The following is a 14,074-nucleotide window of genomic DNA, read 5'->3' on the forward strand; positions in this document are numbered from 1 at the left end:
TCTTTGTTCAGTGCATTATTTAGAAACCACCTTCGCGTTAACATAATACCAATAGTACACTATTCAGTACATTTTTCAAATCCAGGACCTTAAGTTAAATTTTACAGTTTTAGTTTACTTGTTCAACCGATGCCAATGTTGTTATATATAGAAACATTTCGTACAATTTTAAGACGTATTTTCATAAACATATTATTTATCGGTTCACTCAATACCAGTGCTTTAATGTTCAGTATTATTTAATAATTCTAGTACACTTATCGGACTATCACCTCTAACAGTGAAACTGAAAAATAAATCACCTATATTCTATAGCCTAAAACCAAATTTATTGCACTTTAGTAGTTTTCGCACACTAATCTTATAATTACAGCTTCATTCATACTTCCAACGTCAAATTTATTACAATTTAGTACATTTGGTATTTCCCAATGAACTAGCCAGCCCTCAGCCTAATTTCAGAATTAGTATGCATTTCAAAAATCCTTATTTAAACACCAACACAATTCCTCATACAATAATTCGAAATTCCACCTATATCCCTTATATCCAAAACTATATTCAAAACGCGATTTAGTATTTTTCGTATACATAAGTACGAATTTCCAAAACTTCCTCTCTATCTTCACCCTAAATGCCAACTGCTATACTAATACCGAATTTCACAATTTCAGCTCTACCCCTTTACACAATAACAATTTGAACCAAATACTGTGCCATTCAGGTTTTTCGTACAATTATTGTACGTTTATCCACAACCACATCCATATCTCGACCCTACACACCAACAACGGCTATAATACCAAATTTCCGAATTCCCCCTATTTACAATGCCATTAATACTTTTCGTATGAATGTACGAATTTCAGTAACTATCTCCAACAGTAATTTCGAATTTCAGGATTCCACCAAAATCTATATTGCACCAAATTTAGTACCATTTAATACTTTTTGTAACCATAAGTACGAACTTCCAAAACTACCTCAGTCCTACTCTCCAAAGTAGTCTAAATTCCAGTATTTCCGAATTTCAGGATTCCAGCTCTCTCCGTTCACCCAAATCCAAAATATACCATATTTAGTACCATTTAGTACTTTTCGCACACAGAAATACGAATTTCCAAAACCAACTCGAACCTACACTCTGACAGAAATCTTAATTTCAAATATCAGAATTCTAGCGCTATCCGTTCACCCTACTCCACATTGTACCAAATTTAGTACATTTCGTACCCATAAGTACGAATTTGCAAAACTTCCTCAATCCTACACTCCAACAGTAACCTTAACTGAAAATTTCAAGATTCCTGCTCTATCCGTTCACCCAAATCAAAATTGTACCAAATTTTGCACCATTTAGTACTTTCCGTACCCATAAGTATGAATTTCCAAGACTAACCCAATCCTACACTCAATAAGTAATATAAATAATACATTTCAGGATTCCAGCTCTATTTGCTCACCCAAATCCAAATTGTACCGAACTTAGTACCATCTAATACTTTCCGTACCCATAAGTACGAATTTCCAAAACTACCTCAATCACATACTCCATAAATAATCTTAATTTAAAAATTCCATCTTTAGAACTTTCCGTACCCATAAGTACGAATTTCCAAGACTAACCCAATCCTACACTCCAACAGTAATTATAATTCCAAATTTCAGGTTTCCAGCTTTATCCATTCACCCAAATCCAAATTGTACCACATTTAGTACTTTTCGTACACATAAGTACGAATTTCCAAATCTATCTCAATCCTTCAATCCAACAGTAATCTAATGTTAGAATTCCAGCTCTATCATTTTACCCAAATCCAAATTGTACTATATTTAGTACCATTTAGTACTTTTCGTACACGTACATAAGTATGATTTCCAAAATGCCTCCATATCTTAACCCTACTCTCTAACAGTAATTTTAATTTCAAATTTCCAGCTCTATCCATTCACCAAAAACCAAATTGAACCAAATTTAGTACTTTTCGTGCACATGAGTACTATTTTCCAAAACTCCCACCATATCTCAACCCCACACTCTAACAGTAATCATAATTCCAAATGTCAGGGTTCTAACCCAAACCGTTCACCCAAATCCAAACTGTACCAAATATAGTACCATTTAGTACTTTTCGTACACACAAGTACGTATTTCCAAACACACTTTCCTATATCAAAACCACTTCCCATCCTTGATTCCCATACCAAATTTCAAGATTCTACTTATATCCGTTCAAAAAATACAATTGGTACCAAATTAAGTAACTTTTAGAACTTTTCGTACACTTGTAATTTGAATTTCCAAAAACCCTTTGATACATCTTTCTAACTTTCCATCAGTGACCCTCGTACAAAATTTCAGAATTCTAGCTCTTACCGTTTGCCTAATACAAAGGGTACCATATTAAGTACTTTTCGTACACTTCTAAGTCGAATTTCTAAAAATCCAGCCTTATCTCACCCTACACACCAACAGCAACCTACGCCAAAAATTTCAACTTTCTAGCTTCAGCGGTTTCGTCTGGGCGCTGATGAATCAGTCATATATAATTTCACTACAACAGATCATCGAGTTTCAAAGTTTTGAACAGGAAAAAACGATTCTAAACAACTGTGCGGCGTCACCTTTAGATATTAGAATAGTATAGTGTGGTCTGGGACATGTAGGGCATATGTTTGGTACGAATACGAGGCAATACAAATTGAGACGGCTACGTCGATTCTAAACTGGACTAAAATCACTGCGTTTGCATTAGCAGCTGGTGTTCTTCTCCTGATATGGGTGGTTGTACTGTTCATGTTAATCTAGAGATTCTGGACTTCTCTCTTCATGTCATGAACATCCTTGATGCGAGTTGGAGAGACCTTTCCATAAGATTGTGGCAGATATGCTAATGGCGCTAGCATCCTAGTAGGTACTGCGTTGACATTTTCGCTTCATCATGAAGATGGCCCATGGGTGTCATGAGGCTGCACGCTATTGCAGTACTCAGGTCTTCAATGTGGCAGATATGGATCTTCCCCTATTGCATTTCGCAAACAATTGTATATCACACAACAGCTTTCATTGACAATAACCCAAGTGTTACTGCCAGCGATATGAGGATATTGTTATTGTGAGACCTTCCTGTGCCATGCTCCATTTAGGCGCAAGGAATTTTAACCACACATCATAATGGTTAAAGTCCACCATGGCCGTAGGAACGCCAACAATTTTTTTATTAAGTGTGCGCCGCTCTTTGGTATATTTGATATAAACAAACAAAGCATCTTCTTAGTAATTGAAATCCACAAAGTACAATGTTCGTGCTGACAATGTCAGCAATTGTCAAAAAAGTTTTAACGCCTTAAGGTAGAAACAATGAAATATGACGCTTTATCTCGCTCAGTTTCATGTAAAAGACTAAAGGCCAAGTACTACCTAATTCAAATGAATTAGGCATCATTCGAACATAATTCAGTATAAAATTTTGACTTTATAAATTGTTTGTACCGATATGTGCAAAAGAATATTTTTTGGAGGTCCAAGCATCGATTTTCATCAAATTCCAAGACCCTGATACAAATTTTTGCACAATATTTTTTTGGCAATCAACACTCTTGGCCTTTGTTTATAATTATAAATAGATTATTTAAAAAGTTTAACACATTTGGCAAAGGATTTGTGTAAATTCTTAGGGTGGTTCTATCCTGGTGAACCATTAAAACATGCTACTATTTTGACATTTTTTCATAAAGCGAGTAAAAAGTACCGCTATTACGCATATGTGAAACATGTTAGGTATTGAAAATATCGGTTTTCGAAATTGTATATGTTCAGCGATAATTTTAAACTTGAGAATTTTGGAAACTTTAAATTTACAATATGAGGCCACATGTTAAATATAAACATTTCGATAGACTTATTCAATTTTTTATTCATATTTTGATATAAACAGCCAAAAAATTCGAATTTTGATTAAAAATAAAATTTTTATTTCTGACAGGGTTGCCGTGTCTTATAAATATTTTGCCAAGTCTTGTGCTACCAAATTGAACTAAACACATATTAAAGCGTTCAGATGTAAAATTTCTATCGTGTTGGGGTCCATGGACAACGAAAATATTTTTGATTTCTTTAGGTTACTTCGTTTTTGTGTTTTATAACGGCAAGTGTAGTGAAAACTGCATTTCAAAGATTTTCAATTTTAAACGATCATAACTTCTATTTGTCACAACGGATTTGAATTCGTGTTTTTTTTTTTTAAAGGGGCGAGTAATGATACAAAAATACATTTCCGCTTGCTTTTGTCGCCATAGAAGATACCAAACAGTATCATAATATATTTTTACCAAAAAGGAAATTAAGTTAGCTTTCAAAAATGTGAAAAACTAATCAAATCGGTTGAAAAATAAATAAGTTATGCAATTTTTTTGTGTTGTTACTCTTTGGTTTTTTATGCAAGGCCGTCCCTCCGTCAGTCTGTGGTAATCACTCTAGCATCCACAAAAATTGAGATAGGACGCTGAAAGTTGGCAGCGATGGGAATTTTGTTTCGGGGCAGGTCAATTTAGAAGATGGATCAGTCCTCGTTTTGGTATAGCCCCCATATAAAGTACCGCCCGATTTCAGTTTTTTGACGATTTTAGCAACATTTTCAGACCAAAAAAAATTATGGGTATATGAAGAATTATGGATCATGGAGAACCTTATGTGCCACATTATAGATGATACTTGTAAAAACGTAGCCTAAAACGTTAAAATACCAGAAATCGGGAGGCATCAATTTATGGGGGCTATATAAAAACGTGGTCCTAGGTCCATAAATTTCTTGATCAATTTGAACCTTAAATGTCAAACTATAGCTAATTCGGTCCGAAAATATAGTAAAAATCGTCAAAATACATGAAATCGGGCTGTACCATTATATGGGAGCTATTCCAAAACGTGGACCTATATAGTCCATCTTTGAACTGGACGTGCACCGAAACTAAAGACCCATTTTTCCAAAATTTCAGATTCCTTTCTCAATTTTGGTTGATGCTAGAGTGATTACAACAGACGGACTGACATGCATAAAAAACCGATTTCATTAGTTTTTCCCGTTTTTGGAAGCTAATTTAATTTCCTTTTGGTACAAATAAATCGTAACACTGCACACTGGTCCCAACCTGCGACAAATCTCAGCAAATCTCTGCGACAATTCAGCAAATTTTCTCTAAACATATTATATTTTAACGGTATTTAACAAAACAATTCAAAAGAAGTTGACATTTACGTATGATCTCTTAAAACCTTAAAAACATCAGTAAAGTTTTGACTCCTTACAAGGCAAGTAACTCAAAACTAAAAGGATAAATCTTTTTTTTCGAAAAGGAATTTTTAGTACAAGGGTTTCTAATTACTTTTACATAAACATGTGTACACATTATTTGCATAAAATGAGCTGGAAATCACATTTTTTATAATACTTTTTTGTGGATTTTTTTCCAAGTCCTAAAAATTGAAGTAGAGTTTTACTAACTTCGCCATCCTTCGCCACTCTCCAAATTTTTTGAAGAATGTTCGAAATAGTTTCAACTTTACATCGAATTTGGTTCCAACTGCATATATTTGCATTTCCATGTGTGACATTAAAAATACTGACGATGCCTCTGGTCGTTTCAGTGAATATGCCGTATTACTGTATTCTCAGTTTCTTCTTTGTCTACGATACCAGTCGGAGACGTTTTTTGACCAGCAGCAAATTACAACCAATTCGAACCGAAAATGTAGATAAAAACCTCAAAATAACTGAAATAGGGAGGTACCGTAATATGAGAACAATACCGAAACCTGGACCTAAGACCACAATTTTTGGCGCAGATGGTTTTTGTTCATTGAGGACTCCAAATGGCAAATTACAACCAGTTCGGGCCGAAAAAGTTGATAAAATCTTCACAATACCTGAAATCGGGAGGTATCGTAATATGAGAGCTATACCGAAACCTGGACCACCAATTTTTGGCTCAGAAGGTTTGTGACCATTGGGAACCCCAAATACCAAAGTATAGCCAATTAGGGCCGAAAATTTAGATAAACGCTTCAAAATAGCTGATATCGGGTCGTACCGCTACATGGGGGCTATAGGAAAAAACTGGACTCATATTGATGATTTTTTTGGCTAAAGTATTTTTTACTTATTTTTAGCATATACTGAAAAAATCAGATTGATCCGACGATTATAAATATTTTTTCGCACCTTCCAATGCAAGTGGGACCACTGTGCACTGTTGAGTATCTTCTAAGCAGACTAGAGCAAGCGGAAAAGCATTTTCAAGTTTTTTGGCACTTCAACCACTATAACTTTGCAATTTATTATCCGATTTTAAAACTTAATGGCTTGTTCGAAAGATATTATTCATACCTTCAAAATAAATCCATTGTGAAAGATAGAAGTTACGCCCGTTTAAATTTGAAAATTTAAAAAACCAAATTGTTTGCTACATTTACCGTTATAAAACAAAAAACGAAGTGGCCAAAAAGAACCAAAGGTATTTTCGTTGTCCATGGACCCCAAAACGATAGAATTTTTGCATCAGAACCCTTGAGCATTTTTCGTGTAGCACGGTTTTATTTATTAGTTTAGTAAGCCAACCAAGGCATTATTGGTATAATTTGAAAACTCCTTAACGACAGAATTAACGACGAGTGTCGGTAGTTAACGATAATTTTCGGTAAGTGCTATTCTGTAACCAATTTTAACAATTTTTGTCGGTAAATTTTGTCGTTAACTACCGAAAATTGTTGTTAAGTTAACAACAAAAAAAAAGTAGTTGTTAAGTCTTACCGACAATATTTCAAAATTAAACAATAATATTATTTCAAACAAATTACAATGGCATTTGAATACATTGGCTTGCAATTGGAAATGCAAGCTCAAACAACACTTCGCTCGCAAGAGAGACCAATCCTGAGACAGATGGAAGATCCGTTTGACATAAGTGATCGAGAATTTATGATACTGTATAGGCTAAAAAAGAATACGGTGTATGAAATAATAGATGCTATTGAAACCCGCTTAGGATCCACAAGAATTACAGGGATAAAACCTGAAAAGGCGGTAATTGTATTCATTTGTGCATTACTACAAAATTATGAGAGTATGTTTATAGGTACTATCATCCATTCGTTTTTATGCAACTGGTTGTATCCAAAGGCCTGTTGGAGAACATTGGGGAATTTCACTGAGTCAGACGTCCGTCAGTCGTTCGTTGCATAAAGTAACTAATGCTATGAATGAAGTTCTTCTAAGGGAGTGGGTAAAATTTCCAAAAACGACGTACGAAAGAAACATAATGAAAGAGAAGTTTCGAAATAGCTCCTATCCGTTCGAAGGATGCATTGGCGCAATAGATTGCACACATGTTGCAATTCTGGCTCCAAAAAGAAACGAGGGTGGGTATGTGAATCATCACGGATACCATTCTTTAAATGTACAAATGGTATGTTTTGAAAAAACTACATTAAAGGAACACTTACTAACATATTCTCAGATATGTGATCCTAATCTCATGATTTTAAATGTCAATGCTCAATACGGAGGCTCAAGGCATGATAGTTATATATGGGGTTCAAGCCCAGTCAGGATGTCGTTGGAAAATGCTTTTAATAATGGAGAAAGGAGAACTTTCTTAATTGGTAAAAAGATATATTTCATGTTTTGTATAAATTCAATAATATTATTTTAGGTGATATGGGATATCCTCTGGAACCGTGGCTTATGATACCTTTGCCTAACGAAACTCCCGGAACACCGAGATTCGCCTACAACGAAGCCCTGTACAAAACTCGCAACATTATAGAAAGGTCTAGTGGGGTAATGAAGAATACTTGGAGATGTCTTTCCCGCCATCGGACTTTGCAGTATAGTCCTTCATTTGCAGGAAAGATAGTTAATGCCTGTACAGTATTACATAATATGAAAACAAAGTATAGAGAACCAATTTTAGACAATATATCTGCAGGAGAATCTATAATAAATCTAGAGAATACGGAAATAGCAGAAAGTCAGTCACTTTTGTCTGTTGCTGGACGCATACAAAATCAAATTATTGAACAACATTTTTCATAGATTTGTATTAATATGCTATTGTTTTTGTAGTAATTTGTTTTTACTATTTTTTGCAATTTTCATACTTATTCATTTTCACGTATGCATGGCATCGTCGCCAAAATCCTAAATACTTCCACTTAGTAACATTTTTTAATATTTACTCTTCATAGTAATTGTAATTTTTGAGAACCTTATTAATAAATGACTAATATTAAATTAATTTAACTTTAGTTTCATTTATTCATTTAAAAACAAAAGATAATACAATAAAAAATATTTTATAAATTAAAACAAAATATTTATAATAGCATCTTGCAAACATGCATCAATTTCCAATACCATTTAAACACTGTTCAATCCTTGAAATTCCATTTTCAATTCGCTTTTGCGCAGATAGTATTCCTCCCAGAAAAGTAAAATTCTCCGATATCTTCACCATTGCATTCGCAACATCTTTTTGGGCATTCGCGAGAATCTAGTAATTAAAACATATTAAACAGTTAAATTTCTTTTGTCATCAAATTATGTATGTGGTAATAACATTTATCCAAAGATTGTTTTGTTCAAACATTTGTGTGATTGTCTTTCTAATGAGCCAAATACATACGGTCCGTTGTGTGACGCGTTGCGCGTTGAAAACAACAACCACATGAAAAATGTGTAAATGATGCCAAGTTTGTTCTTGAAGTTTTCATGTGGTTGTTGTAACGTTGTTTTTTTCAACGCGCAACGCGTTGCACAACAGATCGTATGTGCCAGAGTCTTAAGGATATTCCCGTAAAGCAATGAAACAAATTTTTAAATATATACATAATCATGACAACGTCGATATCGTGTCCGGTTACGGATGCCAACATTATGTATTTATTGTAAAGTTATTATAAAGGAAAAAGGACACAATAGGAAATGGTATAAACTCACAAATCTTCTTATTTCCTTTGACTGATTACATGTCATCTCAATAGCAACAAACCGAAATATAAAGCTATCTTATCATCCGATTTATATGCAACGTAATAGCATTTTTATTTAACGCTGGATATAAGACGTTTCACAACTAATGAACTTGAAAACTGCGTCCACGTAATCTTGTTTAAAGAGTCCTCGCGGCGGAGAATGTAACATCGAATACACAAAAACCTATTTGTACCCTCAGCCAGTGGCTTCCGAAATCCTTTTGAGAGAATTTGGACTCGATTTAGCACTGCCCATCTGTCAGGCTTGCTGGAGCTCATGATAACTCACGATTTGGTCCTCGTAATATTTCTTCCAAACGTATATCAAGTTTCAATAAGGTCCATATCGGACAACACCTCCGTGTACCTCCCTCACAAAAGTTGAAAATGTTCGCGTTTGTGTAGCCATTGGCTGTTCGGGGCAAGTCATAATGATCCAAAAGATAAAAAAATCGTACGGTTGTCGTCAAGTCAAGTTTATGATACCTCCCTACAGACGCCTAAAAACGTCTTTTGCCACCTACGAGAATGCTAATTATTAAAACTAAGATTCATAGTCTATTTAGGTGCGTCACTCCAGTCTCTACGTTTTGTACATCCTGGGGGTATTCATCAGTTGGTAAAGCCGACTGATTCTTTTTTCCTTGTTTTTAAATGTTAATGGGTGTGAGTGTTTGCGGTCTTTTAAACAAAACTTACCAACATTGCATCCGCCTGTGTTTTAGCAATGCTTAAAAAATCTTCTTTGCAGGTGTTGTCCCTTTTCTGGCGTTTTGCAGGTGTTGATCTATCGTTTGATTTTTTTCCGCTGCTTTCATTCTCCGGTTGGAGGATATCGTTAATTTCATCCTCCAATGTTGTGGTGAGGTCGATCGATCGATCATTTACATTCTGCATTGTTTCGCCTGATGCACTGTTGGAATCAGCCATCTAGATATAAATATGTTGTATTTATATTATACTAGCAAAATGCCCGCTACTTCGTATGCGGAAAGGATATAAAAAAAACAAATAAACAATATATAATATGGAAATGACAAACACTGAAAATTTGGTCGCACTAATACCAATTTTAATCAATATTTATTTTTATCTTAGTACTGTACGTACCCCTTAAGTTCGTTTTTAAAAAAGATCAGCCGTATCTCACCCTTACACATTAACAGCGAGATCAACGTTGCACACCAATACACACCCTAACTCCAAAAAATAAAAATTCCAGCACTGTCGCTACACCCAAAAACAAATTGAGTAGTATTAAGTAATTTTCGTATATTTATGGTACGTATTTCGACGACATATCTCAGCCATACACGGACATTAATACAAAATAATCCGTTCCAGCACTGTCGCTACACCCAAAAACAAATTGAGTAGCATTAAGTAATTTTCGTATATTTATGGTACGTATTTCGACGACATATCTCAGCCATACACGGACATTAATACAAAATAATTACAGTAAATTCCATAATAATTACAGTAATTCCAAATCTCAAGATTCCAGCTGTATCCGTTCGTCCAATTCCAAATTGTACCAAACTTAGTATCAAGTCGAACTCTTCGTACCCATAAGAAAGATTTTCCAAAACTACCTCAATCCTTCACTTTAGTAGTAATCTTACTCCAAATTTCAGGATTCAAACTCTATCCGTTAAACCAAATTAAAATTGTACTAAATTTAGAACAGTTTAGAATTTTCGTACCAATTTTCAAAACTTCCTCAACGCAACAGGGCTACAATAATCATACTTTCAAATTGCAGGATTCCACCGCTATCCGTTCACCTACATACAAATTGTACTAAATTTAGTACCATTTAGTGCTTTTCGTAACCATAAGTTTGCTTTTTCAAAACAACCTGAATCCTACTCTTCGACTGTAATCGTAATTCCAAATTTCAGGATTCCAGCTCTATTAATTCACCCGAATCCAAATTATATCAAATTTAGTACCATTTCTTTCCCAAACAAAAATTTCAGGATTCCAGCTCTACCCGTTCACCCAAATCCACATTGTACCATATTTAGTACCATTTAGTACTTCTCGTACGCACACGTACGACTTTTCAAAATTTCCTCAATACTACACTCCTACAGTAATCTTAATTCCTAATTCCAACACTATCCGTTTACTAAAATTCAAATTGTTCCGAATTTAGTGCTTTCTGTACCCATAAGTACGAATTTCCAAAGTACCTCAATTCTACTGTCCGACAGTAATCTTAGTTCGAAATTTCAGAATTCCAGCTTTATCCGTTCATCCAAATCCATATTGTACCAAATTTAGTACCATTTAGTACTTTTCGTACCCAAAGGTACGAATTTCTAAAACTATCTCAATCCTACACCCCTACAGTAATCTTAATTCAAAACTTTAGGATTCCAGCTCTATCCGTTCACCCAAATCCAAATTTAGTACTGCTCGTAATCATAAATACGAACTTCCAAAACCATTTCCTTATTTCAACGCCATTTCCCAACCTTGATACTTAAAATTCAGGATTCCAGTTCTATCCGTTCACCCAAATCCAAATTGTAATAAATTTAGTACCATTTAGTACTTTTCGTACACATAAATACGAATTTCCAAAATTTCCGCAATCCTACGATCCAACAGTAATCTCAATTTCAGGATTCCAGCTCTGTCCGTTCACTCGAATCCCTATTGTACCAAGTTTAGTACTTTTCGAACACATAAGTACGAATTTCCAAAACCACCCTCATATCTCTGTCCTACACTTCACAGTAATCTTAATTCCAAATTTCAGGTTTCCAGCTACATACATACGTTCACCCAAATCCAAATTGTACTAAATTTAGTACCATTTAGTACTTTTCGTACCCATAAGTACGAATTTTCAAAACTACCTCAATTCTACACCCCACCAGTAATCTCAATTCCAAATTTCGAGATTCCAACTATATCCGTTTACCCAAATCCCCATTGTCCCAAATTTAGTACCATTTAGTACTTTTCATTCACATAAGTAAGAATTTCCAAAACTTCCCCAGTCCTACACTCCAACAGTAATATCAATTCCAAATTTCAGGAATCCAGCTCTATCCGTTCACTCAAATCCAAATTGTACTAAATTTAGTACCAATTATTACTTTTCGTAGACTCAAGTTTCCAAAAACCCTTTGGTGCATCTTTCTTACTCTTCATCAGTGATCCTCAGTCCAAATTTGAGGAATCAAGCCCTATCCGTTCACCCAAATCGAAACTGTACCAAATTTAGTGCTATTTAGTATTTTTCGTACCCTTTGTACGAATTTCCAAAACTTCCACAATATTAAACTCCACCAGTAATCTCAGTTCCAAATTTAGAGATTCCAGCGCTATCCGTTCACCCAAATCCCCATTATTCAAAATTTAGTTCCATTTAGTACTTTCCGTACACATAAGTACTAATTTCCAAAACCACCTTCATATCTCAATCCTACACTTCAACAGTAATATTAATTCCAAATTTCAGGTTTCCAGCTCTATCCGTTCATTCAAATCCAAATTGTACTAAATTTAGCACCATTTAGTACTTTTCGTACCCATAAGTACGAATTTCCAAAAGTTCTTCAATCCTACACTCCAACAGTAATCTCAATTCCAAATATCAGGATTCCAGCTCTATCCGTTCACCCAAATCCCTATTGTACCAAATTTAGTACTATTTAGTACTTTTCGTACACATAAGCACGAATTTCCAAAACTACCCTCATATCTCAATCCTACACTACAACAGTAACCTTAATTCCAAATTTCAGGTTTCCAGCTCTTTACGTTCACCCAAATCTAAATTGTACTAAATTTAGTACATTTCGTACACATGATTGGTAATTTTCCAAACCATTTCCTTTTAGAAGCACCACTTCCCAACCTTGATTTCCATACCAAATTCCTATATTCCTATATTCCTGGGGCCTATTATTGGTTTCATTAATTATTTAGCGATTTCTTCAAATTACAGATTTTGAAATTGAATAGTTATAACTGTACATCTCCATGTACGATAAAATTCTTAATTGCAAATTAATCGTGGTAATATGCACAATTCTATTGCACTTTCATTGATTTGCAAACATTTAGTTATTACCAAAAAGTCAGGTCCATACAGTTTTTAGTTGTTGTTATTTCTGGCCGATTTCTGAATTTATTCCCCTAATGTTGTCTTCAACAGCAACTCATTTGTTCATTTGCGTAATTGATGTTTATACACCATTATCACCAACTGCGACATCTGTTGCAATGGAAGATAACAAATGTCTTGTCTTTCTATTATTTAGTGGTTTACGATAAAATAAGTGCGCCTAGAAGTAAACTACAAAATTTGAAATTATGTGTGATCTCTTACGATATCAAGAAGTTATGGCATTGTTAATTTTACACATGTCTTGCAGAGGGCCAACTAAGTGAATAAGTACGTAATAGTAATGAAAAATAAGGATTTTTGTTGTTGTTATTTTTTGTGGTTCCAGGACGAATTTTCTAAAACCCGGCCTTATCTCGCACATTTGCATCAACAGTGACCCATTGGTAAAATTTCAAGCTCCTAGCTTTAGCCGTTTTGGCTGGGCGTTGATGATGAGTCAGTCAGTCAGTCAGTCAATCACTTATCACCAAGCTCATTTATATATATAGATATGCAATTATTACTGTACTTACAGCTTCAAACTGGAAGCTGTCAGGACAGTCTTCGTTGCCTAGCATGTATTCTAGGCCAACGATTCCTACCACCCTTTCTTCTACGGCGCTTAGAAGTCCACTTGTCAGCGGTAGATTTCCTGTTTTTGATCTCTCTCTTTTAAGTACCTTAAATTTTGTTGAGGCTTTCGATTTTATATCTCGCCAAACCTGAAAATAGTGAAAATATTGTCATAATGTCAAATGTTGCAGATAACTGAACTTACCGTTTGCCACTGCTGCCGTTTTCACCGCTCCTGGAATTTTGTTTAATTCCTCGGCAATTTCCGACCATTTCTTTTTGGCCATGTCTTTCCCATGAAGCGCTGCAAACTTTCCCTCTGCCAAACCCTTTTCCTGTTC

At 34.8% G+C, this 14,074-nt stretch overlaps 1 protein-coding gene across 1 annotated transcript; it reads right to left on the minus strand.

Annotated features, from left to right (window-relative positions):
- Window positions 1-8,394: 8,394 nt before the first annotated feature.
- Window positions 8,395-13,865, minus strand: LOC141396309 (uncharacterized). The gene is made up of 3 exons (XM_073971687.1): window positions 13,694-13,865; window positions 9,731-9,961; window positions 8,395-8,550 (listed from the first exon to the last, which is right to left on the minus strand). The coding sequence occupies exons 1-3, from the start codon at window positions 13,736-13,738 to the stop codon at window positions 8,401-8,403; spliced, it is 426 nt and encodes a 141-aa protein (XP_073827788.1). The 5' UTR covers window positions 13,739-13,865; the 3' UTR covers window positions 8,395-8,400.
- Between the last annotated feature and the right edge of the window lie 209 nt (window positions 13,866-14,074).

This window comes from Musca autumnalis, unplaced genomic scaffold (assembly GCF_047663935.1).
Source record: "Musca autumnalis isolate F117 unplaced genomic scaffold, ASM4766393v1 scaffold_214, whole genome shotgun sequence".
NCBI classification, from domain to species: Eukaryota; Metazoa; Arthropoda; class Insecta; order Diptera; family Muscidae; genus Musca; species Musca autumnalis.

What these genes read in the sequence shown, in the direction of transcription:
- LOC141396309 (XM_073971687.1), bottom strand. Translation starts at nt 13,738, where the DNA reads ATGCTAGGCAACGAAGACTGTCCTGACAGCTTCCAGTTTGAAGCT. An exon ending in ACAGCTTCCAGTTTGAAGCT is followed by an intron (nt 9,962 to 13,693) that starts GTAAGTACAGTA and finishes ATTTATATCTAG; the next exon opens with ATGGCTGATTCCAACAGTGC. An exon ending in CACAGGCGGATGCAATGTTG is followed by an intron (nt 8,551 to 9,730) that starts GTAAGTTTTGTT and finishes TTTAATTACTAG; the next exon opens with ATTCTCGCGAATGCCCAAAA.